General features: G+C 40.8%; 1 protein-coding gene across 1 annotated transcript; it reads left to right on the top strand.

The window, feature by feature from the left end:
• The first annotated feature begins 402 nt into the window (after positions 1-402).
• Positions 403-26778, top strand: lrfn2b (leucine rich repeat and fibronectin type III domain containing 2b). Its single transcript, XM_047328880.1, has 4 exons — positions 403-809; positions 16164-16224; positions 19213-20609; positions 25255-26778. The coding sequence occupies exons 3-4, from the start codon at positions 19234-19236 to the stop codon at positions 26228-26230; spliced, it is 2352 nt and encodes a 783-aa protein (XP_047184836.1). The 5' UTR covers positions 403-809; positions 16164-16224; positions 19213-19233; the 3' UTR covers positions 26231-26778.
• The last annotated feature ends 417 nt before the right edge of the window (positions 26779-27195 follow it).

Genomic DNA, 27195 nt, shown 5'->3' with positions numbered 1-27195 from the left:
GTCAGGGTCTACAAACTCTGGCTGCCTGACTTGTAGTTAAACAGTACTGTAGAGTACTGGGCATGCAGGAGTGTGTGCGTAAAGGAGGCGTAGTACAGGCCTCAATTCCACCTCAGACAGACTGACAGTAATCCATCCCAGTGTCACTCAGAAAATTTCATGACATTCTGATATGGAATTTCAAAATTAAAGCCCTATAAAATGTTCTATATGAGTTATCGCCACTATTAAATTCGAATTGGACATAAAAGGAAAGTATTAATACTAATTAGCGAATTAAAATTCTTACAATGATATGACGGACCCACTTCATATTCTTTGATTTTGTTTAATTTCCGAATTTCTATACATTTTAGGAACGATTCTTTTATTGTGAAATCTCCTCCCGTCTCTTACCGTAATACCTAGTGTACACGCGTAGCTCCAAACAATGTGCACAGTGTGTTCCGGAGAGGAGGCAGGTCATTGTTCAACTCTGGGAGCATATTTTCTTCTCTCATCCCATCGGCGCAGTGCGGGTCGATACTTTACTTTTACCCAAATGTCCGAGTCAAAGTTCACTCATGCGTTTCCTTTTCTCAGAGCCAACATTGCCCACATTTGCAGTTGATCGATGTGCGGAGCCTGTGGAGAGCTCTGAAGTAGTGTCGTCGGAGAGGGCTTTGGTGCTCAGCTCTACAGTGACCAGGCGAAACCGGGGATGGAGGATGGAGATTACAAACGGAATTCAAATTATTCAATACCGTTAGTCAATTCTATAATGCCTTGATCGTCGGCTGCATCTCCGAGAGAAACCCCGGATATACAAGGTAAGAAGTCACACTGAGCCACACTGTCCCTTTAAATAATCCTAATCTGTACTGCGGGTGTGGAAGCGGTGATTTATAGATGTAACCTAGTTGGAGATGTTATCGCAAGCAATTGATTAATGTCATCATTTATTCTAAGTGTTGGTTGGACTAAACTGTCGTGGGATTTTATTTCTGATTCGGATGCCTTTCCATTATCTGTTACATTACATTATCTGTTCGTATGCGCTCCGGCCAGTGCACTGAGAATTGCAACCCCCCCTCACCCACCCTCCACCCTCCCATGCAGGATTTTAACACTGATGTTTACGAACCCTATAGATTTTATTCCCTGATACACAGCGCCTCTCTCACAGCTGCCCTTTATTTCAGATCAATTTATTGCTGACACAAAAAAGAAATCATCTCAGGCCAATATCCATATGGCATCTTGGGTGTTTTATTAAGTACGTGTCTATGGGCAGACATATGCACTGAACACACACATGAAACCGGGTCAGTATGTTCCTGCAATTATCAAATCACCTGTTTTCTGCAGCAGGTGAATCGACCTGAAGTAAATCTCCACCTTGATCATATTTGCAGCTTGACTATTGAACACTTTTGACATTTCTTGTCTTGCTTTGGCCCTTGGGGCTAAGAATTATGAATTTGTGTGGCCTTTATTCAGACACTAACCAAAGTTCTTGATCCAGAAAGCATGTGGGGGTTATTTGTGTGTGTGGATTCATTTGAAGTAGCATGCCAAGTGAGGGAACCTCCGCCCTAATCCCACTGTCTTCCAAGAGATGACCTTTGCCCACACATACAGTATTAGTGCCATACTCAAATAGATTTAACCCTTCCAACAGGTATTTCGAAGTCATGCTTTGCTTTTGGTGGCTGAGTTGCAGGAGTTGGATCAGCACCATATTGTGATTGTTGTCGGCCATCACTGAGTTCTCCGGCTGAGTGCTACTAATCCCTCAGTAATCATATCTCAACATTTCTGAGCTATGACTTGTTTCCCCTCACTGGTGCACTGAATAGTACAGTATGTGTTGCTGTTATGTACAGGTATGGAATGTCTCATTCTGGTGATGCAGAAAGTGTCATGTCTGAATAAGAAATGGATTCCCTGCTATGCTACAGTATTCCCAGGCTCTTGTTCCAGCTCATCAGGGATAATGGTCTCAGTGGTCACAGAACTATTTTCAGTGAAATTCTATTCTGATAACATAATTAGTTCTCTTCTAAGACAAAATGTGTTTTGTTTGTGGGTTCTTTTTGCTACTAAGTGTCCTGTGAGCTCAATACTGGCCAGGTTGGTCTTTGGGCAGGCAAATAATACCTTCACTAATAAGTCACTGGGCCTCTCAGTGGATCTGCTGGCTATAAATAATGGCACATATGTCACCATGCTCTTGGCTGACGTACATGTTTAAGGGATGGGAGCTTTGGTCCTTATCCAGATTTGTTACTAGAGCAGTCATCCTCACAGCTCAGGGGTAGGGTTGGGTATCTTTTGGGCTTTTTCCAATACTGGTGCCAAACCTTTCAAAAATCTTTTGGAAACAGTACCAGTGCCTAAATGGTGCCAGAACCAATACTTTTTTTCTTTAAAAAAAAAAAGGATGGTCGACAATGAGAAAATATTCTCATTTTTTTTATTTCTAAGGCAAAAAGGAACTTGAAATTTTACATATTAAATGTAGGTAGATGAAGGGGCCTTTGGTATATATGGGTATGTTTATTTTAAAATATACTTTAAACTGTTATAACATTTAATATGTTATAACAGTTTAAAGTATATTTAAATAAACATACATATATATATATATAGCCCATATATACCAATGGCCCCTTCTTCTGTGTATGTGCAGTGTTTCCCATTAATCACCTAGTCTGTGGCGCTCCGCCATAGTCTAATTTGTAGCGGCATAGACTCATAACAAACCGTTTTATTTTTACACTTCTCATAACAACATAAAAGATGTGTGTTTTTAGGGCTGGGTGATAAAACGATAAGGATTATCATCGCGAAATAACTTTTCCTCGATAGAAATCAAAAACATGGTCAATACAACATCGATAGAACTCATTCCACCCATGTTCTGACAGACAACATGAACAGCCAAAGGCTGGTGGGGGGAAAAACATAACGCTACACACGCAGACAGACCAGCTAAAAGTTAGGCACACCGGTGCGACCAAGGAATTCGCACTGCACAGATTTTTGTGCACAAGACCAGTGGACTTGGTGAAGACCTGCAGGACTTAGAGCTGTTCACCTGTTTTAATCAAAGTTCAATGAAGCTTGACTCCGTACACACAGAACCCTGGAGCGGAGAATCAGCTGTTGTTGTGATTGACAACATTTCTTCTGTTGATGAGTCCCAGCATCCACTGCTTCAGAGCTCTGAATCAGCTGTTTATTAAAAATGTATCAATACAAAACATAACTCATGTCCAAATTCAATACGGGTCTTCCTTGGGCTCTTAACAACACACATGCCAAGTGTTATGCTGATAACATAAACGGTTAAACAGATTTCTTGAATTATGACTAAGATTAGAAGATTAGTAAGAAAAATCCAGAAGAGGAGAGAATAGCCTCTCAGCTAGTTTTATATATAAAATAAATGTCTGAACATTAACTTCATTTCTTTGAATTACACAAAAGCAAAGTATGATAGTGTAAACATAGTGTGAACATAATATATTCCAAAATCCTCAGGAAATAGTCTGTTCATAATTTTATACAAATTGCTACTTTACTCGGAATCCCTGCCAGTATCAAGTTCACTGTTTATGTTCATTTTACAGTTAATCGTTCTGTGCTGTTAATGATTTTCATGCAAAGATATTTTCTTTTATATATATTCAAATCCTGTTTCCCTTTTTATTAGTATGTGGGTGGGTGTCTTCAGTGTCCATACAACACATAAATCAATGTTTCCTCTATGAATTTTTTCGGCAGTGGGGAGTGAAAAAAAAGAGATAATGATAAAAGAAATTAAAGTGTAGTAAACCTGCTGTTGGAAGAATATCAATAGAGAATAACTTTACATGGCGAATGTTCTTTTAAACTGAAAAGAAATCTAAATTGAATTTGGCTTGTTAAATCTACCGTCTCTGTCCTCGGGTTGGGTATTGTCTTAATTTTTCAATTCTGATTCTGCTTATCGATTCTGGTTATTATCAGAAATCTTGCACAAATCCCAGCACATTTTTTCACCTTCGTGTCATCTTCTTATGCGCAGTACTGGTCACTGATTACACACTTGCCATAACATTATGTACATTATTTATATTTAAATTCCTCATACCTGTATAGTTCCGCAGTTCTTATATTTTTATTAAATATTATTATTTCTTATATAAATATTATAAATAATTTGTAAGGTGAGTTGTGTGACAGATACCTGCTGCTGTAACACAGGAATTTCCCAGTTTGGGATCAATAAAGTTCATCTATCTATCTACAAGACAAATTCAATACTATCTACAATACACATTCAAGGAAAATAAGTAGTCAAAGCAACGATATGGGCAAAGTGTGAATTAAAAGTGCATCAGTGCACAACATCTAACTGCATGTTAACGATCTTTACTGGAGGAGCTTGTACTGAGCAGACTGACACACTATCATGAGACCACAGAACATCAAATACTGAACATTGCTCCACATCAGTGTGGTGCTGTCTTAAATGTTTGTCCAGATTCGAGTGCGACCCGACTTGCAGCTAATAAACGCCCCGCATTCACTGCACTTTGCCTTGCCTCGCTTTCTCTGTTAAAGTACAGGAACGGGGCTTTGTCATAAACCCAACTACCTTTTACAGCCATGGTGTTACCACCCAAGGCTTTTGTATAAGTGAACCAAATAACACAGAGAACATGAATAACACAACAGAACAAAGAAGTTGTAGTTTTACATGAACTCGTACTAACTGCATATATATGCACAAGAACCGGATCGATCTGTGGCTTTTGAGTCACGGATCGGATAATTTTTCAGATAAAAAAAAATAAGAGAGACAAATGTTTGCTTTCCAGAACACATAAAGCAGAGAACTTTTGCCCATGGTCTTAAATGAAAACAACCTTCAGGTCCTGTGTTTAAATAAAATTGTAAAATAAAACATGCAAAAAAACTGAATTAAAGTGCAATAATGAATGCATGAATCACCGAATCAGTCCGGAGGGAGAGATGTTCACCGTCCTCGCTGTGGGACAAACACTCACTTTCCCCAACAGTGAGGCAGAGGAATCACAGAGACTTCTTCACACTTATGTATCAAATCGAGATAAACTGCAACCGGCACCGCACATTAACTTCTGCTGTCAACTCTCTCTCCTTCGCCGGGTCGAGCCATTCTTACATTACACACGCTCCTGGCTCTCTTTCTCTCTCGCACATTCCCGACAGGAGTATTTACAGTCATTGCTTTTCCACCATGCGGATCACCACCATCATCTGTGTATTTTACAGAGAAGCCACAATGCTCCTATACACCAGACTTAAATGATGCGGGTGCCTTCTCCAGTTCTTCCGCTACGCCATTATCCATGACTACGATCCGCTTCTACCGCTGTTAACACACCTCGTTCACGTGAACACACAACTTCCTTCAACATCTCCCAATCATTTTATTATAGTTCTCTGCATCAACATTTAGTTATGGTATTTTATTATGGTACATTTAAAAAGTAACAAAGGCAATAAAAAAATAGAAAAATTGTATTTTACGCATAATGATAAAAAAATATGTTGTGATTTGGCGCTATACAAATGAAATTGAATTGAATATGGAAGGGCAAGGAAGGCCTAGAACAGAGCCATACAGCCAAATATAACTTTCTGCATTATTATAGTGGGGAGCTACTCCAGCACGTCTTCAACCGAAGCCTGCAGCTGGGGAGGGTCCCAGTGCTCTGGAAGTCTTCATGTCTCATCCCGGTTCCTAAGAAAAAACACCTCAGGGAGCCGGGTGACTTCAGACCAGTAGCACTGACATCACACATCATGAAGACCTTCGAACGGCTGCTGCTCCATGTCCTCAGACCCCAGGTCCACCACGCACAAGATTCACTGCAGTTTGGATACCAGGAGAAGGTGGGCGTGGAGGATGCCATCCTCTACCTGCTCCATAGGGCCTACTCTCATCTGGATAAGGAGAGCGGCGCTGTGAGAATCGCGTTTTTTTGACTTCTCCAGCGCCTTCAACACAATCCGGCCGCTCCTGCTGAGAGACAAGCTGACAGAGATGAGGGTGGACCCACTCCTGGTGACATGGATTACGGACTCCCTCACAGAGAGACCACAGTACGTCAGACTAAAGGGCTGCACGTCAGACACTGTGGTCAGCAGCACCGGATCACCGCAGGGGTCCGTGCTCTCTCCTGTCCTCTTCACCTTGTATACATCTGACTTCCAGTATAACTCAGGGCTCTGCCACATGCAGAAATACTCGGATCCTTCAACATCTGCAAAAAACTGTTGCAGATGTTTTACCAGTCTGTGGTGGCCAGCGTCCTCTTTTATGCCGTGGTCTGCTGGGGAGGAAGCAGCAAGAAGAGAGACGCTGGTCGACTGGACAGACTGGTGTGGAGAGCTGGCTCAGTGGTGGGCACAGAGCTGGTCTCTCTGGTGACAGTGGCAGAAAAAAGGACCCTGGACAAACTGCTGTCCATACTGGACAACGCCAACCACCCACTGCACAACACCTTCACCAGGCAGAGGAGTGTGTTCAGTGGCCGACTGCTGTCCCAGTCCAGCTCCACCAACAGTCCCCCCGGGCATCAGACTGTACAACAGCTCCTAGTCAGGGCAGGGAGGACAATAGAAAAGGACAACTTATTTCTACCTTCATTTGCACATCCATTTTGCACCGTTTCTGTTTTGCACTGTCATAAGCTAGTTTTTATAGTTATAGTTTAATATTTAATTTAATTTTGTATTTTATTTTATCTAGGATTGATGTTTAATGTATGTATGTTTGTAAATGCTGCTGGATGCCTGAATTTCCCTCAGGATAAATAAAGTATCTACTAAAGTAAACTATTGAAAGTGGCCCTGCGTGAAATTGAGGACGGTGTTAGTTCCGGCACGGTTAGCGTGTAGTGGTTAGCGCTGTCACCTCACAGCAAGAAGGTTCTGGGTTCAAATCCCGGTTTAAACCAACCAGGGCCTTTCTGTGTTGGGCCTTGGGTTAGGTTAATTGGAGACTCTAAATTGACCGTAGGTGTGAATGGGAGAGTGAATGGTTGTTTGTCTCTCTACGTGGCCCTGCGACAGGCTGGCGACCTGTCCATGGTGTACCCTGCCTCTCGCCCAATGTTAGCTGGGATTGGCTCCAGCCCCCCCGCGACCCTTAAATGGATAAAGTGGAAGAGAGATGGATGGATGGATGGTTAGTTCAGGCAGGCCAAAGACAAACTCAAACATGATCCAGTACATCAGCTGACAGCAGCAGATGTCTGTACCAACCCACATAAGCAAATGACTCAGCTGATCCCCCTCTATACATTAAATTGGCAAAGCTATTTAAGCTGCTTTAGCCTGGCTTCTCGTCCTGCTTTCACTGCAAACCATTTCCCAACTGGACTCCACACCAGCATCACATTAGTGCTGTATCTGAACTAATCTTTGAACTAATTAGTGGCATGTGTTGTCACAGATGCCTGCTTTGTTTGGTTCTGGGGTCTTTCGCTGCTGCTCTCCCTGCCTTAAAAGGGAGGTGTGCTTTTCCTACCTTAGGCCTTTCACAGTTGCATGTGGTAGGGCAGGGAGGTTCCCGAACAGAGTCATACCCCCAAATATAAGTTGTATCCAATTATTGAAATAAATTCATTTTTTACTGAAATGTCATATTGGAACAAGATGACCTATATCATTTATTCAAAAGTTTAGGAGAAAGCTGTGATGAAGATGCACAGGTAGTCCTGCAATGGGTCTGATGTTCTACTAAGGATATGGGGCGCGGTGTTAATCCTGCCTCTCCATGTACATTCCTAAATCTGTGATTATGTAGTCATGCCTGCGAGTTATCAATTTTCTCTAAGAAAAGCCGTATTAGTAGATACGCATGAGAGACTAGAATTCATATTCCTTAGTAATCTGCCTTGAACAGTGTGTGTGTGTGTGTGTGTGTGTGTGTGTGTGTGTGTGTGTGTGTGTGTGTGTGTGTGTGTGTGTGTGTGTGTGTGTGTGTGTGTGTGTGTGTGTGTGTGTGTGTGTGTGTGTGTGTGTGTGTGTGTGTGTGTGTGTGTGTGTGTGTGTGTCATATCAGGCCTTCCAAGCCTAGGTCGTGGAAGCAGGTAGTGGTCTGTCGTTCATGTTCCCTCAACTAACAAATACATAACCATCTGAGTGAGATTAGCATTTTCTGCTCCACAGATTACACAGTGCTGCCTCAAACAGAACACAAACGAATTAGTGTAATGTGAAATTAGAAATATTCCTAATTGAATGGTCAGCCCTGTGGGGAGTATACATCACAAACAAAATACTGGTGGGCCTCCATTTAGAAAGATTCTTTGTTGTAATACAAATAAGCAGTGCCTAGCACAGTTGAGTGTTTTGAATTATTGCTGAAACAAATGGTCATTTGACTTACTTATATGCAGTAGGTGGACATCTTTGACTTACATGTCGTCAAACATAGTCATATATTATGATCTCATGGTTTATATTGATTATTTTATGTCTGTATTTTAGATTTTCTTGACAATCAGTTGAAATCTGAAGTCAATTGTATGAGGTTATCAAGCAAATCAACAAACAGACTGAGAATCCTCCTTTGATAGGCAGATTAATATGGCGTTATTTCTGTGACTCTTTCCTGAGCCAAACCCATCCATTTATCTTCTTGTGGAGAGTTTGTGGTTGGACAACAAACAGCAAATCAGGATTGACCTTCTTCGATTGGTTGTTTTTGTGGCATAAATATAACACTGCAAACTTGAGCGAGCGAGTGTAGAGGTTGAGAGACACTGAGCGAGCAAGCTGCTGTCTGACAGCATAGAGCCAGAGTGTATATGAGTAAAATTGCGTGAGAGGGGTTATTATTGCACGTCAATATGGATTATGGTAAACATGCCAATACATCGATTGAGCACAGAATAGATTTTTATTCACTCAAACAAAACCATTTTTTGCTTGCATATATTTTCTCTTCAAAAATATAATTTTATTCTCGCAATATTTATTTTCCTTTGCTCTGTTTCTCAAGTTGCTCGCTCAGGAAAAGGACCCAAAATAACACCATAGATCAAAACAGTATACCTGACAATATAGAACACAGTGGACTGGCATGTAAACTCTTAACTTTTTAAGAACTTGGCCAATTAATACTATCAGATAAGCACTCATCAAAAACACAAAAAATCCTACAACAGGCCTTACATTTAACACACTGTCACCTGACTAACCCCAAAGCATATGGACAGGTTGCTATTTGTGAATGAGTGATATTCATTTTGATTGTCGCAGAACACTCCCATGTTTTACTGCACACCTTCTAAGGGAACACGCACTGCTGAATCAGAAGGTTATGTCAAGTTCTGCCTATCTGCTGAGAGAGAGAGAGCAGGGCAAAAACACAAAGTTAGAGATTTTGTAATTGTTAATGTTATTATCTTTTATCTATTAAAGAATAGATCATTTCAATATTGAAGGTTACTGGTTAATTGGTTTCTGCTTATTTGTTGTTAGTGGTTATTGTAATGCAAGTGCTATACATCTCAGGCCTATGATCTTGATGATTCTCTCAGATGAGTGTGTGCTTTGTGTATTCAGTGATTATTAGTCACATGTTATGTTGATTGTGTATGCGGTCATATTGCATGCATTTGAAATTTGCTGTCAGCTACATCTTTTAAATTTTTCGAGACAGACTGATTTATGACATTGACTTTATTAAAATTTCGGGTAAAATTACAGCAATAAACATCACAGTGTGTGTGTGTGTCAGCCTCAAATCTTGGTCCAATTCGCAAGGTCATAAAAGCATCTGCGTCTGCCAGTGTTTTGTCTTGTTTAATAGTTAAGAAATGCAGAACATCTTTTATTGTTCATCCAAATTTACAGCTTAATTTTCATCATTATTTCTGTAAGGGTGTTGTCTACCATTCTTTTCAGGCTTGATAATAATATTGACAGTAATAAAAAGGTATTTACTGTATTAACACTTTGCTGAATAAGATTACATCAAGTATTCACAAAACTTAATACAATGTTAAACCAATATTATACAAATAAGATGAGACAACATCAAATAATGTCGATGTTACTTTCTGTTCAGGACTATAAAGATCTCCACTTTGAGTGTAGAGAGCTATTACTCTTAGGCGGTGTCCGAAATCACCCCCTTTATCGAGGCAAGCTAGAGCGGTTTTGTAGTTTGTTTTGTATAAACAGGAAGGAGGAATGCGATTTGTGGCGCTAAAATAATATAAGAACAGAGCAGCGCACCACAACAGAAACAGTTATATATATAAAAGGCATATACACTGAACAAAATTACATTTTAGAGTGGCCTTTTATTGTGGCCAGCCTAAGGAACACCTGTGCAATAATCATGCTGTCTAATCAGCATCTTGGTATGCCACACCTGTGAGGTAGATGGATTATCTCATGCTCACTAACACAGATTTAGACAGATTTGTGAACAAAATTTGAGAGAAATAAGCCTTTTGTGTACATAGAAAAAGTAAAAAACAAAAGTGTTGAGTTTATAATTTTGTTCAGTGTATGTATATGTTACTTTATTTAAACAAACCATTCGAAGTGTGTTTTACTAATAAGTATTAATACAAGTGTAAAATAATTTAAATATAATGGGATCGTCCACCGGCTGGCTTCGTTGTAGTTACGTCATAATCCTGCGACAGAAACGTAATTACGATCGCGACTCAAGTAGTGTCCGAAATCGTAGCTGGTGAGTGACTATATAGCAACTACAACGAACTCCCTTTATAGTGAGTAGGGGGTAGTGAATGAGTGGGTGATTTCGGACACAGCCTTACTGTATAATATTATTATTAGCTTCTGTCTATTAGTTCTGTGTGTGTGTGTGTGTGTGTGTGTGTGTGTGTGTGTGTGTGTGTATCTGTCAGTGGGCGTGGTCTTCCTCAGTTCCTCGCTGGGCTGCACACCTGTTCCTGATCAAGCTCCTTATCTCTGCATTAAAGCTGTGACTCGACGTCAGGTTGTTTTGTCTCGACTGTGGTGAAACACTCGGACAGTTTCTTCTATGACTTTGTTTAGATCTTGTTCGGTGATTTTGCTCAGTTTCTGAGGCAGGGGAGCCAGGTGTTAGCAGGCGGTCCTGGAACTCAGCTCGCTCGCGCTGCCTTGCTCCTGCTTCCCCATCTGCCTGCTCAGCGTCGCCAGCCTCCATCCTCACCCTCTATTGCTTGAAAGATTATTAAATCTGTTAAAACTTTCACTGAGTGTGGGAGTTATTACGCACCACCCAAGACTGTCTAGCTATGCCTTTGAGTTGCAGCTGCAAAATGAGCGGAAAAGGATGAAATTATTCTTAACAGTTCTCCAAAGTTTCATGAATTATTTATTATGCCTAATTAATACACCATTAATATTTTATTATTATATATTGCACATCTTATATTTTGTACGATGTTTCATTCTTTGGATTTTATCTCAAGATCATTGTCTCTTTTAATTACAAGATCTTTTCTCATAATTAGTTATATAATAACCCTATATGTATTATCAGTGTAACGATACAGGTATTCATATTGAACTGTTCGGTACGGGGTTCGGCACAAGTTACGAACCGAACGATTCGTTGTAATCCTAGTTTAAGCTTAAATTGTGTGAAATATAATGTGCTCAACAAGGCAGTGTGGTCTGCTCCTCCCCTCCCCAAAGAAAACCATTGCACTCCAGACTCCGGGAGACACGCTACGCTAAGCCAGCTCGTTGCAATATGGCAAGTGATGCCATTAAAACAACGGTATGTCTCATCCGTCGCCTCTGTCTCAGTGGGACTACTTCAGACATGTCAACTCATTTTCGCTGACATGACCCAGCGTGTCAATAGGTGGAACTGTTGTAAAAAGTTCCTGAAAATGGGGAGAAGTAATCACAAGAGTGATATGGTGAAATTTCCTCACTGACAACTTTAGTGTAATGTTTTGAGTACAGATCTTCTTGAAGTTATAACAGCATACACTGTCATTCACTGAATCATTCTCATCTTTCAAATATAACTGCCAAGCATTAAGTATATTAAACTCAGTAACTTCCACAACATTCACCACAAGTCAATAAAGTGCATGGAACACATTATACAATTATCACTGCGAAATATATTACCAAATACATACAAGTGCATTCACAATTGACAGAAAATGGCGGCTACTCGCAGTACACTCTGCAAACTCTAACTTACACAAAATGCTACTAGACACTCCCTTACCACTCTGGACATGTAAGCAGGTTGTTACAGTCAAATCAATTCTGTTTATTATCAACAACGTACCTGAAAATGGGGAGAAATAATCACAAGAGTGATCCGGTGAAGTTTCCTCACTGAGAACTTTAGTGTAATGAGGAAAAGACCACGGATTTCCCAGAGACAAAGGGAATCGATCTCAGGCTACCAGATTCAAATCACTTTGTAGATCACAGATTAACACCTTAATTAAGACTAAATAATGAAGTAACTCATATGATATTAACATTATTATTGTTAATAATAAACTCTTAGAAATGTTCCACTTTTACACATGTGACTGATTTTAACTTAATTTTATGATTTTAATCAATCCCTATGAAATAGCAAACCTGAATGTATGATCCTTTTAACCTCAGTGCAGATTTTAGATCCTAACTGACCATGAACTTACAAAGGCGTTTTAATTCATACAGAGTATGAGTGTACTACCTCTAACCTGTCACAGAACTGGACGGAAACACGGAGCAACACACATGCTAACTGTCCCCGCAGCGTTTAGGAGCCGTCCGACTGATTCAAACAGGGAAAAAGAAATAACGGCGGCGTTTGGTTCCTGCTTTGTATTATAAACCAAAAGTCCAAACCGCAGACCAGTGCACATCAAGGGCTACACAAAGCTACAAAGCTCACGGCAAATTAGCTTACCGCACAGCGTATCTTGTCTGAAAGGCCGTTCCTAGTGAGAGGGAATCTTCTTACACTGCAGGTGACACTGTCACTTCAAGCAGATCTGTACTGTGTAGCTACAGAAAATGTGGTCATTCTCATCTTTCTTTTGAAAAAACTTGAAAATTTAGTAAAAAACAGTACACAGCGAGTTCCTTTTTGCTGTATTGAAAACATACGGAACCGTGACGCCACTGTATCATGTCGAACCGAACGGTGAATTCACACCGCTATGTAGGGAGAAAAACACTGATGTCTATGGAGAAATAGCTTAACCGCCACCATCAATAGTCATACTCAATAAAACAATATATTGGTCAGATGGACCAAATCATTTTATTATCATCTATTTATTTTCTAATGCGGAGCTTCACCAGTATTTGAGTGGTTCTTTTTTATTTTTTATTTACTGATTTTGGTACTTTTTCTTGAGTTCTTTACTTTAATATTTTTTTCCATAACTTTATCATATTTTTTCTCACTCATTTGTAATCCCTAAAGTGGGATCAGTTGTTTACACTACACTACTCTGCCTTATATGTCTATTTGTTCCAATTGTAAAGACCATTATTTCTTATTTAAAGCTTTTTAACATTAATACTTTCGCACATACACATATTATCACTGTCTTTCACATCTCATTTGTAACTGCAATGTCTCATTTCTCAGTGTCACGCATACATTTAACACATCAATGGATTGTAAGGCCAAACAGTGTCATCCTCTCTGTCTACCAGCAATGCATTCTGGGTGTAAACTGTGACTCTTTTCTGAGTCACTTGCGTTGCATTTGAATCATTCTCAGGTCGTGACATTTCTGGTTTGGATTTTTTAAATTTGGATGGAATTCTAGTTTGCTTCTTATCTATGTTTGGGTTACTTTGCGGTTTACAATTAATCTCTTCTGTGGACTGATGACTACTCATATTTTCACATTAACTGCATGCACAGACGTGACAAACAACATACATCACAGACAACATTGATTTCTCCCGAATAAATTGTCCCACTGTATCAGTCTCCACTTTTAACACAAACGATCTCTCATGCAAATTATGTGGTGCCTCTCATAAGAAAAACTGGAAACCTAGGTTATAATAACACACCAGAGCCTGAACCTATGCATTTTTATAAACAAAAATAATAAAATAAACCAAAAACTTGAGAAAAGACTGATACAACATGTTTGACTCATCTTGAATATATTTTATATAGTCATGCATGAGGCCTGTGTGGGACCAATAACATTTGCAAAGGGCCCCTTACACATGATTATAACTTTATAATGGCACACCCAGGCCTACACTATTACTAGTATACTACTACTATTGCAAATCAGCTGTTACTGTTGTTAAATGACAGTTTACAAAATAAACTACTGGCCCATAGACTACTCGCAAGATGAGAAAATAATGGTCCACATCTCATGTGTGGATGGAATAAAGGACATCGTTGACTCAAATTGCATAATCGTGTAGTTCTTCGGTCTGTATTCATGTAATATCTGCATTTGCAGCAGAAATTAAGTGACAATGTGCAAATATTACCCAAATACTGGCCCATTTGGGTGAACTACAAAATGCAAGAGTTGTCTTACAGGTCACTGTTTGAAACAGCGCGTTTATCCATTGCTATAGGGGCGTCTTTAAAGAAAACAGGGCATAAATTAAGAGTATACCCACTTCTCCAGGGACCATTACACCACTGCTAGAAGGTGTGTGTATATGTGTGTGCGCGGGTGCTTGCAGGCATGTTGCATAATCTGCCTCCTCAGCCACTACTGGAAATATCAATGGATTACTGCTGCTTTACAAGATGCACACAGGCGTTATGCAAAGTCTGCAGGAAGGAGTTTGGTATTTTTTAAGGAGAGGGAGAGTGCAGGCAGCCATGCGAAGGATTGATTTGACGCGTGTAGCACTGACAGATTTGGCGCATGAAATGAAAGAAAAGATGGCCTAATTAAATTGTTTTTTTTACGGGTGTCATGGATTATGATTTACACACTCTTAACCTCCAATTACCAATACAGCTCTAAACACTTTTTCAACAGGGTGCAGTAGAAAAAATAAGAAATATTACCGCAACGCAGATGGCTATTGCACTATTTTTCCAAAGGTCGCCATTCAAATCCATTGTGTATGGCCGCTGCTGTGCGGTTTCACTATCATACCAAAATATGGCACTATGCTGTTTTGACAAATGCAATTCTATATACATGCTTGCTGTCTGTTGTGACTTGTGAAATATGTTCTGAAGTATAATGTTATTGGCAGCGGTGATAGTAATGCGTACATGACGTGTGACATTAGTAAAAAAGGTTTTTTTTTAAAGAAATTAGTACTTATCAAATTCCTTTTAAAAAACTGTACTCTTTACTCTTACTCAAGTAGATTTTTGAGCCAGTAATCTACTTTTAATTAACTACATTTGCCATAATACCTTTGTTAAAACTTAATTGGGGTGAGGACGCACAAGAAGCAGCTCTACTATAGACCAGACGCGATGATGAAGAACAACCCAGAACAAGAACAAGATTTTTTTCTTTAGCCCTGAATAATTCTCCACTTTGATCTGTTTGTCAAAGTCACTAAAGAAGTCATAGTGTTGCAATTTTGTATCTTTAGTGAATGGAATGGAACAAAGACCAAACATTGGGGGTTATTATTTACTCATGTATCTACATGTAGATTTACCTCTTGACACCGAAATAACATGTCCGACTTTCTTTATCCAATAAATAATCATTCGGAGGAGCCATAAACCCAACCACCCTTTATACCCGTGGTGTTACCACCCGAGGCTCTTATATAGGTGGACAAAATTACACAGAGAACATAAATAACGCAACAAAACAAGGATTAGAACATACCGGAAGAACCCTCGGGCAGAAGTCCCGGCTACTGTAAGCCACGCCCCTTGGGACCAGCACCACTAACTCTGACTGACTTCCAGCATCCCTGCTGGAAGAACCCCCCCCCCCCCCTTCCATTAGTCTCTATAGAAAGAGAGGCAGGAAGAGCTTCCGCCAATGAACCCCACCCCGCCAGGGTTAGGGTTAATGGAAATATCAGGCCATTGTTGTAAATTACTTTCAGCTTTTACTGTTCTCAGTTCATTATTTTACTAAAAATGTCAGCACAAGAGATACAAGAGAAGTGTATGTTGCCTTTTGTATTTGGGTGAAACATGTCTTAATTTCTGATGTATTCTCGTACAGGGATGGCATTGAACTCCATTGGGAAGCTGTGTCCCTGTACCCAGAACTCACAAATTAAAAGGTGAGTAAAATGTGAATGCAACTTTGTCGTAAAACCTGATTATCATTATCATAACAAGGACTAAAAGAGCTTTAGATTTGGGTGTAAGTAGTATGCAGAGTTTCAAATTTTGTATCTTGCGCTTAATTCTAATAAAACTAGGTATTCATTTGTTTGTCTAGGAATTCTAATATACATCCTAAAATGACAATACTCCAGACAGTGCTGGATTGAGGTATTTATATTATGCTTATGACGGAGGATGTGTACTACTAAATTATTCAAAACTCTTGACTTGAAGTGTTTTCAGATCTGTGAGTGCTGCTACTGCCACTCATGCCTCAGTGATATCAGACAGCTTCAGCAGTATGCCAACAGTGGCTCTCTAGATTAGATTAGATTAGACATCTTTATTAATCCAGAGTGGGAAAACTAATTTGCCACCAAACCAACCCATACAGACAACAAACAATACAGATAGCATTCGTAATACAAAACAAATTCACACACAAATAAATAACACAATAAAAATTCATTTGAGACAAGATTAACAGCTGAAAGGTGCTATGGATCCAGGCCACATCTAAAAATGATCAGTTAAAAAATCTAATTGCTGCTGGAACAAAAGACCTTCTGAGTACCGAGGCGTCTGCCGGAAAGAGCCGCCAGAGGCAATTTAGGGTGTTTTGCACGGCATCGGCATGAGGACTGGGGGAAGCGGAGATCAAACTGCCGATCTTTTCTTTCTCTTTTACTTGAGTCCATTTACATGAGCTTCTGAGCCCGTTAAAAACACTATGTAAAGGGTGGCCTGCATAATACATGACTGTCTTTAGTTTTTCCCTTGCACGCTTCTCTATGATGACATCAAGTGAATTCTGGGGTAAGGCTGATCACTGAGCCAGCCTTTTTGATCATCATATTGATCCTGTTTTTAGGACCAGCAGAGCACAGCATAAAAAATGACACTAACCAGAATGCCAAGGTAAAAGACATGAAGAAGCTTCCTGCCAAAGAAGAATATTTATTTTCTGTGGACTGACTCTTAATTGTCACTGGGAAGTCAATAATTAAATCTTTAGTCTTCCTAACATAAAATTTTTAATGTTTGCATGACACCAGCTGACAAAGGACTCAACCACTCTTTTATAGGCCAGGCAATTACCTTGGTTAAGTTGACCCATTAAAGCAGTATCATCCGAAACTTTGAAGATTTGACAAGACTCCTGACTGTACATATAGTCAGCAGTATAAAGCATGAATAAAAAAGAGGATACAACCATGCCCTGCTGGGCTCCGGTTTAATTTAAAATAATCCCCGACAATTTGTAATCAAGCCTGACAAACTGAGGTCAAAACAACAGATAATCTAAAATTCAAGCAATAAAATAGAATAGTGTGTTAAAAGCAATAGAACAATCAAAAAACAGTATTCTAACAGAGCTGGCAAATGTTTCAAGATGGCTGTAAATTATGTAAAGCATAAAAATAATTGCGTCATGTACTCCCAAAACCTTCCTGTACTCAAATTTTAAGGTTTCTTGAAAGACTGAGACCTGTCTACTGAGGTGACCCAGGACAACCCTTTCAAAACATTTAATTAATTGCGACGTCAGGCCTATAGGTCTAGGATAAGAGGTACTACTAATTGCATTGTTTGTTTTGGGAACTGGGACAAGACAAGATGTTTTCCACATTACTGGGATTTTTGACAGAGACAAAGAAAAGATTGAATGAATGACTGAGCACAACTGGTCAGCACAGACTTTCAAGGTGAGTGGATGGACACCATCAGGGCCTTGTTAGCTCTAAGGAGCCTTAACTGCTGTCGGACCTCCTCCACATTAATTGAAATGGCTGGGCTAGAGTTCTCAGGACTACTCTTTGAGAAGCAGAACAATTAAATTCATCAAACCAAAGAAAGAACTAGTTTTAATTTGCATTTATCCCAGAACCAGGGAAACTGTAATTGCTGGTCCCATAGCTAGTAAGCGATTTCATGTCGTTCCAAATGCCTCTTGTATTACTGTTGGATCTGTCCTTTAATCCTTTCCTTATATTTACACTTACCCTGTTTTATGATTGCTTTTAGCTCCTTTGAGGAATTATAAACTTGTCTTTGTCACAACTTAAGTATTCTGTTTTCTTCCTATTAATAGCAGCTTTAACCTCCCTTGTCACCCAAGGTTTATTATTAGGGAATACTTTTATATGTTTAGAGGGAATGACAGACTCAACACTGCAGTTAATTAAGTAGGTTACTTTGTCAGATATGCTTTCCAGATCATTTTCATCCTCTCTCAAAAACACAGTCCAGTCAGTGCAGTAAAGTCACCCTCTTAACATCTCAAAAGCGTCATCCGACAACACGGGCAGTCTTTGGCGTGATTGGCACAGGAGAGTATCTAGACGCCAGAGATATCAAATTATGGTCCGATTGACCAAGAGGGGGAAGCAGCTTAACGACAAAACTCTCCATTATGTTTCTATAAAATAAATAAATAGTTTTATCCCCCGTGGGACATTACACTATTTGTTTAAAAGAGGATAGGCTGGCAGAAAGAGAGCAGTGATTAAAATCCCCGCCTGGAGGGGAGCGTTGCAGGTCCTGGGTGACTCTAAATATTGTTTCTGTGGCCAGTTTCCCATTACCCGATGGAGGAATGTAGAACACTCGTATAATCACATGAGAAAACTCCCTCTCTTAATAATAAGGTCGGTAGTTTACCACAAGCACCTCGATGTTTGGGTCACAGACATGACCAGGAGGACCCACCGGTCATTTGTGTAGAGGCAGACACCTCCACCTTGTTTTTTGCCAGTGCTCGCTGGGTCTCTATTCATCCTGTCTAAAAAACTCTCCATTTTCACATGGGACTATGGCACCCTGTCAGACGTAGTTTACGACCAAGTTTACGTAAAACACAGTAGGCTCCATCTCAGATCTTGTAAAAGCTTATGAAAAGTACTTGAACTAATTTCTTTCACCTTTTTTAATTTCTAATACAGGTTCCTATTTATGACTCTACCATGGACCACATCATCTGCTGCCTGCTGGTCCTGGGAACCACAGTTATAATCACCCATGCATGCCCCAATTACTGTGTATGCCAGAACCTGTCAGAGTCCCTGGGGACATTGTGTCCTTCCAAAGGCCTTCTTTTCGTGCCTCTGGATGTTGACCGCAGCACGGTGGAGCTCCGGCTGGGAGGCAATTATATCCTCCGCATAACGCAGCAGGACTTTGCCAATATGACCGATCTGGTGGACCTGACCCTCTCCAGGAACACCATCAGTTACATTCAGCCCTTCTCCTTTGGTGACCTGGAAACGCTGCGGTCACTTCATTTGGACAATAACCGTTTAATGGAACTTGGACCTGATGATTTGCGAGGCTTAATCAACCTGCAGCATCTCATTGTGAACAACAACCAATTAGTTTGTATCCATGAGAAGACCTTTGAGGACCTTGCACCTGTCTTGGAGGATTTGGATCTCTCCTACAATAACCTGATATCTCTGCCGTGGGACTCAGTACGTCGGATGATTAACCTTCATCAGCTAAGTCTGGACCATAACCTATTGGACTTTATTCCAGAGGGCACCTTCACTGACCTGGAAAGGCTGGCGAGACTGGACTTGACCTCAAACCGCTTGCAGAAGCTACCCCCAGACCCCATCTTTGCCCGCACTCAAGAATCAGTTGTACTGAATACCCCCTTTGCTCCCCAGCTATCCCTCAGTCTGGGCGGGAACCCTCTGCACTGTAACTGTGAGGTGCTGTGGCTGCGAAGACTTGAGAGAGATGACGACCTGGAAACTTGTTCCTCCCCACCTGCCCAAAAGGGTCGCTATTTTTGGAATTTAAAGGAGGAGGAGTTTGTCTGTCATCCACCTGTTATTACCCAGCACACCCACAGGATGCTGGCACTGGAGGGCCAGACAGCCAGCTTAAGGTGCGAAGCTACCGGAGACCCTTCCCCCACTATCCACTGGATTTCCCCTGATAATCAGTTGCTTGGCAACTCCTCACGAACTGCAGTGTACAGCAATGGAACCCTGAGCATCATCATCACCACCTCCAAGGATTATGGCATATTCACCTGCATTGCTGCTAATGTGGCAGGGGAGTCCACTGCATCTGTGGAGGTGTCCATTGTCCAACTTCCCCACCTCAACAACGGGACCAGGCAGCCAGCACAGCCCAAGTCACATCTCTCTGACATCACAGGCACCACCAGGATCAGCAAGGGGGTTCCAAAGAGCCAACCAGAGAAGATTGTGTCAGTCTCCGAGGTGACAGCTGTTTCAGCGCTGGTCAGGTGGACGGTGAGCATGTCAGCTCCCAAAGTGAAGATGTACCAGCTCCAGTACAACTGTTCTGTTGATGAGGTTCTAATCTACAGGTAAACACTTGGATATATAATTAGTAATGAATGCATTGTTAATTTGGCATTTTTGAAAGATGGCATGCCTTGCGGCTAGACTGGCGCTACCCCAAAGAAAGCCAGGTAAAACAAGAGCGGAGGCCAACACGTCCTACATGGGCTGGAAGTGGTTGACCAATCACAAAAGAGTGGGGCCAGCTGGCCAAACGGAACAGACAGGACTTCATTGGAAGGTCGGGCCTTTAATAGATAGGATCTAAATGAGGAAACTGATGTGTTTTCTGAACATTAGGAGCATGTAAACCTTTTCAAGTAATAACCCAAATTTAAATTATGAATCTGAATATCAGCATAATATGTCTCCTTTAAAACAACTTGTGAAATTTGAGAGGCATGTCAATTAGGTTGAGACTTAGAAATAGCCTCTTGGAGGTTTTGGGTACAACAAACTCCTCCTAGGACAGGGGTCGCTAACTTTTTCAGCCTCTCTGCAGTGGCTCCCTGTAGCTTTGGAAAAAATGGAAATAAATAACGGCACTTATTTATTTTTTATTTCAAAGGGAACACCTCTTATTTTGGAGATCGAGATACAAGTGTTTCCGCTAGTTTTTCTTTAGCAGCAGGGGAGGGGCTTGTATGGAGTTAGAATTGGGTCATATATACAGGGCACAAAAAAATGACTCACGAGCGATCTATGTGATTTCACACGCGCATATATTAACCATCGCGCGCAGATTTAAATCCCTTGAGGCTCAAGAGGGTCTGCTGTCGCTCGCGGGAAAAGCAGCTCCGCTGCTTGAGGGTTATATCTGCGCTCGCGCTGCACATCTTACACTCCGCTGCTCGTTGAGCGCTTTGTACGCTCGCGGAGAAAGTGTCAAACACTTTGGGGGCGGAGCCTCTGGACTTTGACTGACAGCTCTTAGGGAGCCTGGAGTTGCCAGGTTGGATTTTCACGTAGGTAGTAGACTGTTGGCAAGGCGAGAGACAGTGGCCGCATCGGCAGTGTGATATCTTCGTATATCAATGATCAGCACCCAGGCATTTCCACTTCTAGTGACTTTATTCAGGGAGCTGGCAGACCCTCCCTAACCCTAACCCTAACATGATAACATGCCCAACATGGGGGTAAAGCCTCTTATGCCTCCGGCCATATACACTCTCTCTGCACCTGGCTTATGCAACTGCATAGTTCTGTTTTATTTCAGAGTAGGCCAACACATGCCAGTGTTTTTTTTTCTCTCCTCTTCATAAGAATTTTGTGTTTTCCTTTGTCATAACAGTTCAAAAAAGCAATAAAATGTCAACAGTTTTCTTTTTGTTCTATAATTTCATAAATACAACAAACTCTTTTATATATAATATAACATATATAAAGCTTTATAGGCTTTGTTAACTTCATTATAAGGGTCAAATAGGTTTCGCAGCTCCAGATTAATTTTATTTGGTGGGAGAATGGCCAAAAATGTCTCTTTTGATAGTAAAGGTTGAAGAGCCCTGTCCTAGGAAATTAATCCGACAGACTTCCAATTATGTAGGCCTAATCTTAAAACTTTAATAATGTTAGATTTTGAAGGTTTTTATTTTTAGTTGAACAGCAATTCAGATAGAGGAAGTACTTTATAGCTGCCCTGTACATGGCTAAATCTGTACTGAACTTCACTTTTCTGATGAGAGTCTTGACCTGAATGCATCTACATAATTCATTGTTGGTGGGCGAGGCTTAGGAGGTAGAATTGGTCGTTCACAAACCAAAACTTCTAGCAGGTCATTCAGATCTTGCTAAAATTAAGTCAGATGACTTTTAAGACCTTGTTGATGGAATGATGTTAAGCTTATGGGGCTGGTTGCACCAACTGGTCCTTACTTGGTTTTAACTTCTAACTGCTACCACCAGAACTGGGGTTACCCCAAGATCAACAGTGAATGTATCTTGGTCGCCGGAGTAGAATGTCAAGATGGAGTTGAAGATCTCTTGGAGGTTCATAGTGTGACCGAAGACAGTAGATCAACTGTTGAGTATCTCACTCGGTTAGTGGTGGCGACAGAGGACACATGGTTAAAAGTGTGAACCACAGTAGCATTTTGAGTTTCATCATGGTTTCAACTTACGCCCAGTATTTAGTAGAAATGTAATACAGCGAAAAATCAAAGTAACCGAATGAGTTCACTCAGCAGATCCGTTCAGGGCCATGTGGCAGTATAGAGAGCAACTTCATTTTTAACATCAGAGGATCCAAAATTTGCGAGACAGTGACATGTTTGGGTGGTGGAAAAAGAAATCCTCAAACAAAGAAGGTTGGGAGTACCCGCTCACACGTCCAACCATGGAGCCTTGTGGGAGACAACAGACCCAACAACACAGAAGCATGCACTACACAATTACTATCAACAAAATCCACAACAAAATTTAATGCAGTGTTACGGTTACACACCAACACACGCACACACACACACACACACACACACACACACACACACACAAAATATAAGCCTACTTTTCAGGTATACATACACTCAAACACTCACATTCTAGTGTGGTATTTCCGGGTCTATTTAAGCACTGTGGCCTATGGCAACCACGTCAGAACTGAAACATACAAATAAATTTGTTGATAAACAAACACATTACAGTCACTGCTCAATAGAGGTAAAAACTATATTAATAGGCTCGGATCAAGGGTGCGCACACACACACACAATTGGCCACATAAACAAAGCACAAAGCAAGGACACATGCCAAAATACACGCCCATTTAATCTTCTATAATACAGCTGCAAAATCTCAGAGGGAGGATATGCCAGTAAGATGTTATTAGGGATTTTTCTTTCACAAACACAATCAAATTTCCCTGCAGCATCCCGATGTTTAGGCTGTATCAATAGAGCAGGTGACTTTTACCATGACCTTGTTTGTATTTATTATGAGAAAAAAGCCCAAAGAAATCAATAAATATAATAAGTCATGTTTCTTTGCAGGTGGAGAAAGAGAATCCAGAGCTATAGTTTAATGGTTGCAGAAAGAAAGGATGTAGCCTGCATTAATGATGTCTTTTTTTAGCTCTTTCTTTGAACTGAAAAATATGTAGAATATTTCAACTGTAACTGACAAATCTCCCAGTGGTCTCATAAGATGAATGTAGGCATTCGGGTTGACGTGTTTTCCCGGAAGGTTAATAACCTTATTTTTGCGTAGAGTAGGATGTTGTAACAATAAGTCTGAATAGGCAGCTGGTATCTCAAAGCAAGAGTAGTTGGACGGGCAGTTCAGTAGGCTCGGAGTGTCACATTAAAGAACAACAACAGTTGACCATAGTTCTGTACATTAAAAATATCCCAAAACCCAAGAACAAACAAAACAAAAGAAAGTTCTACACCATAAAACACAAGGAGCAGTTTTACAGATAAAAGACAGGGAAGAACAATCATAACATTGAATTAAAAGCCAAGACGTAAATATGTGTTTTAATACGCAATTTAAAAACAGGAAGTGGCCTAACATACAGAGGCAACTCGTTCCAGAGTTTTGGGGCTGCAACCGCAAAGGCACGATCTCTCCTCTGCTTCAACCTTGACCTGGGGATGACCAGAAGCAACTGGTCAGCGGATCTGAGTGACTTTGATGGGACCTGAAGAGGTCTGTCTGACCTTGTAAGAGGTCAGACAGATAGGTTGGTACTAACCCATTAAGTGATTTGTAGGCAAACATTGAAATCTGAAAACAAATCCTAAAACAGACTCTGGGTTAGTTGACGGCTGTCTCCACCGACTATCTCTGCTTTCAACTTTTTCAAATAAAGCTCCTAACAAACAAAACCTTGATTATTCAGATTTTAAGTGCACCAATATGTGTGAATGTGATAAATTATACCACCCCTCATTTAGTTATTGTTGCTATTGTTCTGCATCTATACATGTTTGCTACTTACTGATGATTCTAGGCGTTGGAGATGGAATTAAAAAACTGGACACAATTAAAAATTGAGATACATTTTAAAACAATGATAGGTTGGCATATTTCTTACAGAAAAATAAAAGCTGATTCCCTGAACCCGCCAGACACACAACCACACAGAAATACACACACACACACACACACAAAACATATACTGTAATGCATACAAAAATGCTTGCTACAGTAAAAGTTGGAGTTCAGCACCCCAACCTCCTAGTTCCTTGTGTTGTTGTTCCAACCACTTGGTCCTCTGACAGTTCCCACTGGTCCAAATATCTCTTGGCCGGCCCCATACAAAATGTATGTCACTTTCCAGTGTTCTACTTATTTATTCATTACTGCAAGAGCTCCAACATCAAATTGACCCCCTTTCCACAGCAGCAAAACAGATGGCTCTGGGAGATGAAGCCAATTACTGTTAGCTGTTAAGGCAGCTACCATTAGTGGATAGAAACTCCAGCGGAATGCAAATGGAATTCCTGGCTCTCCTTTAATGAATAGAGCTTGCATTGCCTTCCACAGCAGTTAGTTATTTTTCCATCAGCTGATATGCAGCATATGCTGTTTAGATGCTGATGACTCATATTTATATACTAATGAGTCACTATATATGAGATGCTGATGGTTCATACAAATATATATATATATATATATATATATATATGAATTTGTTGTTAATTGTTTATTATTTTCCCTCTCTTTGTGAAGGATGATTCCAGCCTCCAGCAAAGATTTCTTGGTGACAAATCTGGTGTCTGCGACTCGCTATGATCTGTGTGTGCTAGCTGCCTGGGATGATGCTGCCACCACGCTCACAGCGACCAACATTGTGGACTGCACACATTTCTTCACTCAGGAAGACTACTCTCAGTGCCAGTCTCTGCCCGGCCAGATGCTGGGAGGCACCATGATCCTGGTGGTTGGGGGCATCATCGTGGCCACCCTGCTCATGTTCATCGTCATCCTAATGGTGCACTACAAAGCTGCAGATACTGAACTCCCTGCAGGGAAGCTGACCAGTCTCAGTGAAACACATTCTCACACCAACGGTGGTCGACTCGGTCAAAATGGACTTTTTATAAACCAGTCTCAGCCTCAGTCTCAGCTTGAGCTGATTATAAAGCCAAAAGTGACTCTGCAAGACAAGGTGGTGGAGTTCAAGTGTGGTTCCCTCCAGAGCAGTCTCACCTTATCCTCTTCTTCCTCAGGTTCCATGGATGGGGGCTCATACAGCCCCAAAAGCACACTTGCCAACATTTGGAGGTCAGCTCCCTCTAAACCCCAGTCCAACCTGGACCACCTCTATGGAGCCTTCACCTCACTTGAGCTGCAGGCAGCGCAGGAACAGGACCCAGGAGCATCCGGTAGAACTTTGATGGCAACAGCAAAGCCACAAAGTGACAGGGAGCCGCTGTTGGGTTGGACACTGGACTCGGGCCTCAGCCGACTCCTTATGCTCCCTCTGGACTCAAAGCTGAAAAGGAGCCAGTCTTTTGACATGGGAGATGTAGCAGGCACCAGTGCTGCTCAGCTGTGTAACAAACCACAGAAGATCAGCAGTATCTGGACTAAGAGGAGCCTGTCTGTAAATGTTATGCTGCTGCAGTGCGAGGAGGAGGGAGACACAGGGGGGAGCAAGGGAACGGTAGACAGCACTGACTGGGTGATAGAGAGTACTGTCTAGAAAGACGAAGGACCATCAGACTGTTAAATAGCCAACATGGGCGGCCAACAGCCAAGAGAGACTTGCTGGTCTACAGCCCCGTTTCCTGCTTGAGGCACATTCATTTGACTCTCCACTGATCAGACAGACAGTACAAGTCAAGGATATGATTGTAAACATAGTCATAGCCAAACTCAAATCTCTGGAATAAGACTTTTTGATTGTTGTGATTTCTGAGTGGAAATGGCAGAACAATGCTATCTGTTATAGAAATTTGTGGTCATACCCATGGACTGTTTTACTTATAGAAGGTATACATTTTAAGTATGTAATGGAATCAAATATTTATACATATTAAATATATTTAATATTTCTTATTTTTCTGGTAAAACAAAAATGATCTAATACTGCTTTCTGCTTTGACAGTAGAGGAATGCATGACCAGTGGTTACACTATAAAATGATCTACACCGATGTGGTGTTATTGTCGGGCACCTGAGAGCAGTGTTACAACACAGAAGTGAATCAGACGAGTGTTTGTCACAGGGGCTAGCCAATAGCTTATTAACCAGTATCTCAGCAAATCTCTATCAGGGCAGTATGGCCCAAGGACACTTGGAGGTTTAAAACACCTTCGCTCTGATTAATGAATGATCTTATCTATATATCTCCCTCGCTTCCAAGTGCTGAATGCAAATCTACAGTAAGCTACATGGTGCTACAGGTTTGGAAAAATCACCAATTTGTATATTGAGAAATCCTGCGGTGATTTGTGACTGACATACTTTCACGTTTGTCCTCAGCATTACTGAAAAGTCATAGGATTTAGAAAAATATTCATAAAATATCCCAATTATTTATTTTTCTTCCATTTTTTTTGTGCCCTCTCTAAACATATTTGTTATTGCATCATAAGAACGCCCCGGTGGCAGCAAAAGATTGTGCTGCTTGAACAACAAAACAAAAACAAATATTGTTCCTGAGCT

Source organism: Scophthalmus maximus, chromosome 18, assembly GCF_022379125.1.
Source record: "Scophthalmus maximus strain ysfricsl-2021 chromosome 18, ASM2237912v1, whole genome shotgun sequence".
NCBI lineage: Eukaryota > Metazoa > Chordata > Actinopteri > Pleuronectiformes > Scophthalmidae > Scophthalmus > Scophthalmus maximus.
This window is presented reverse-complemented; position numbering and strand designations above follow the sequence as displayed.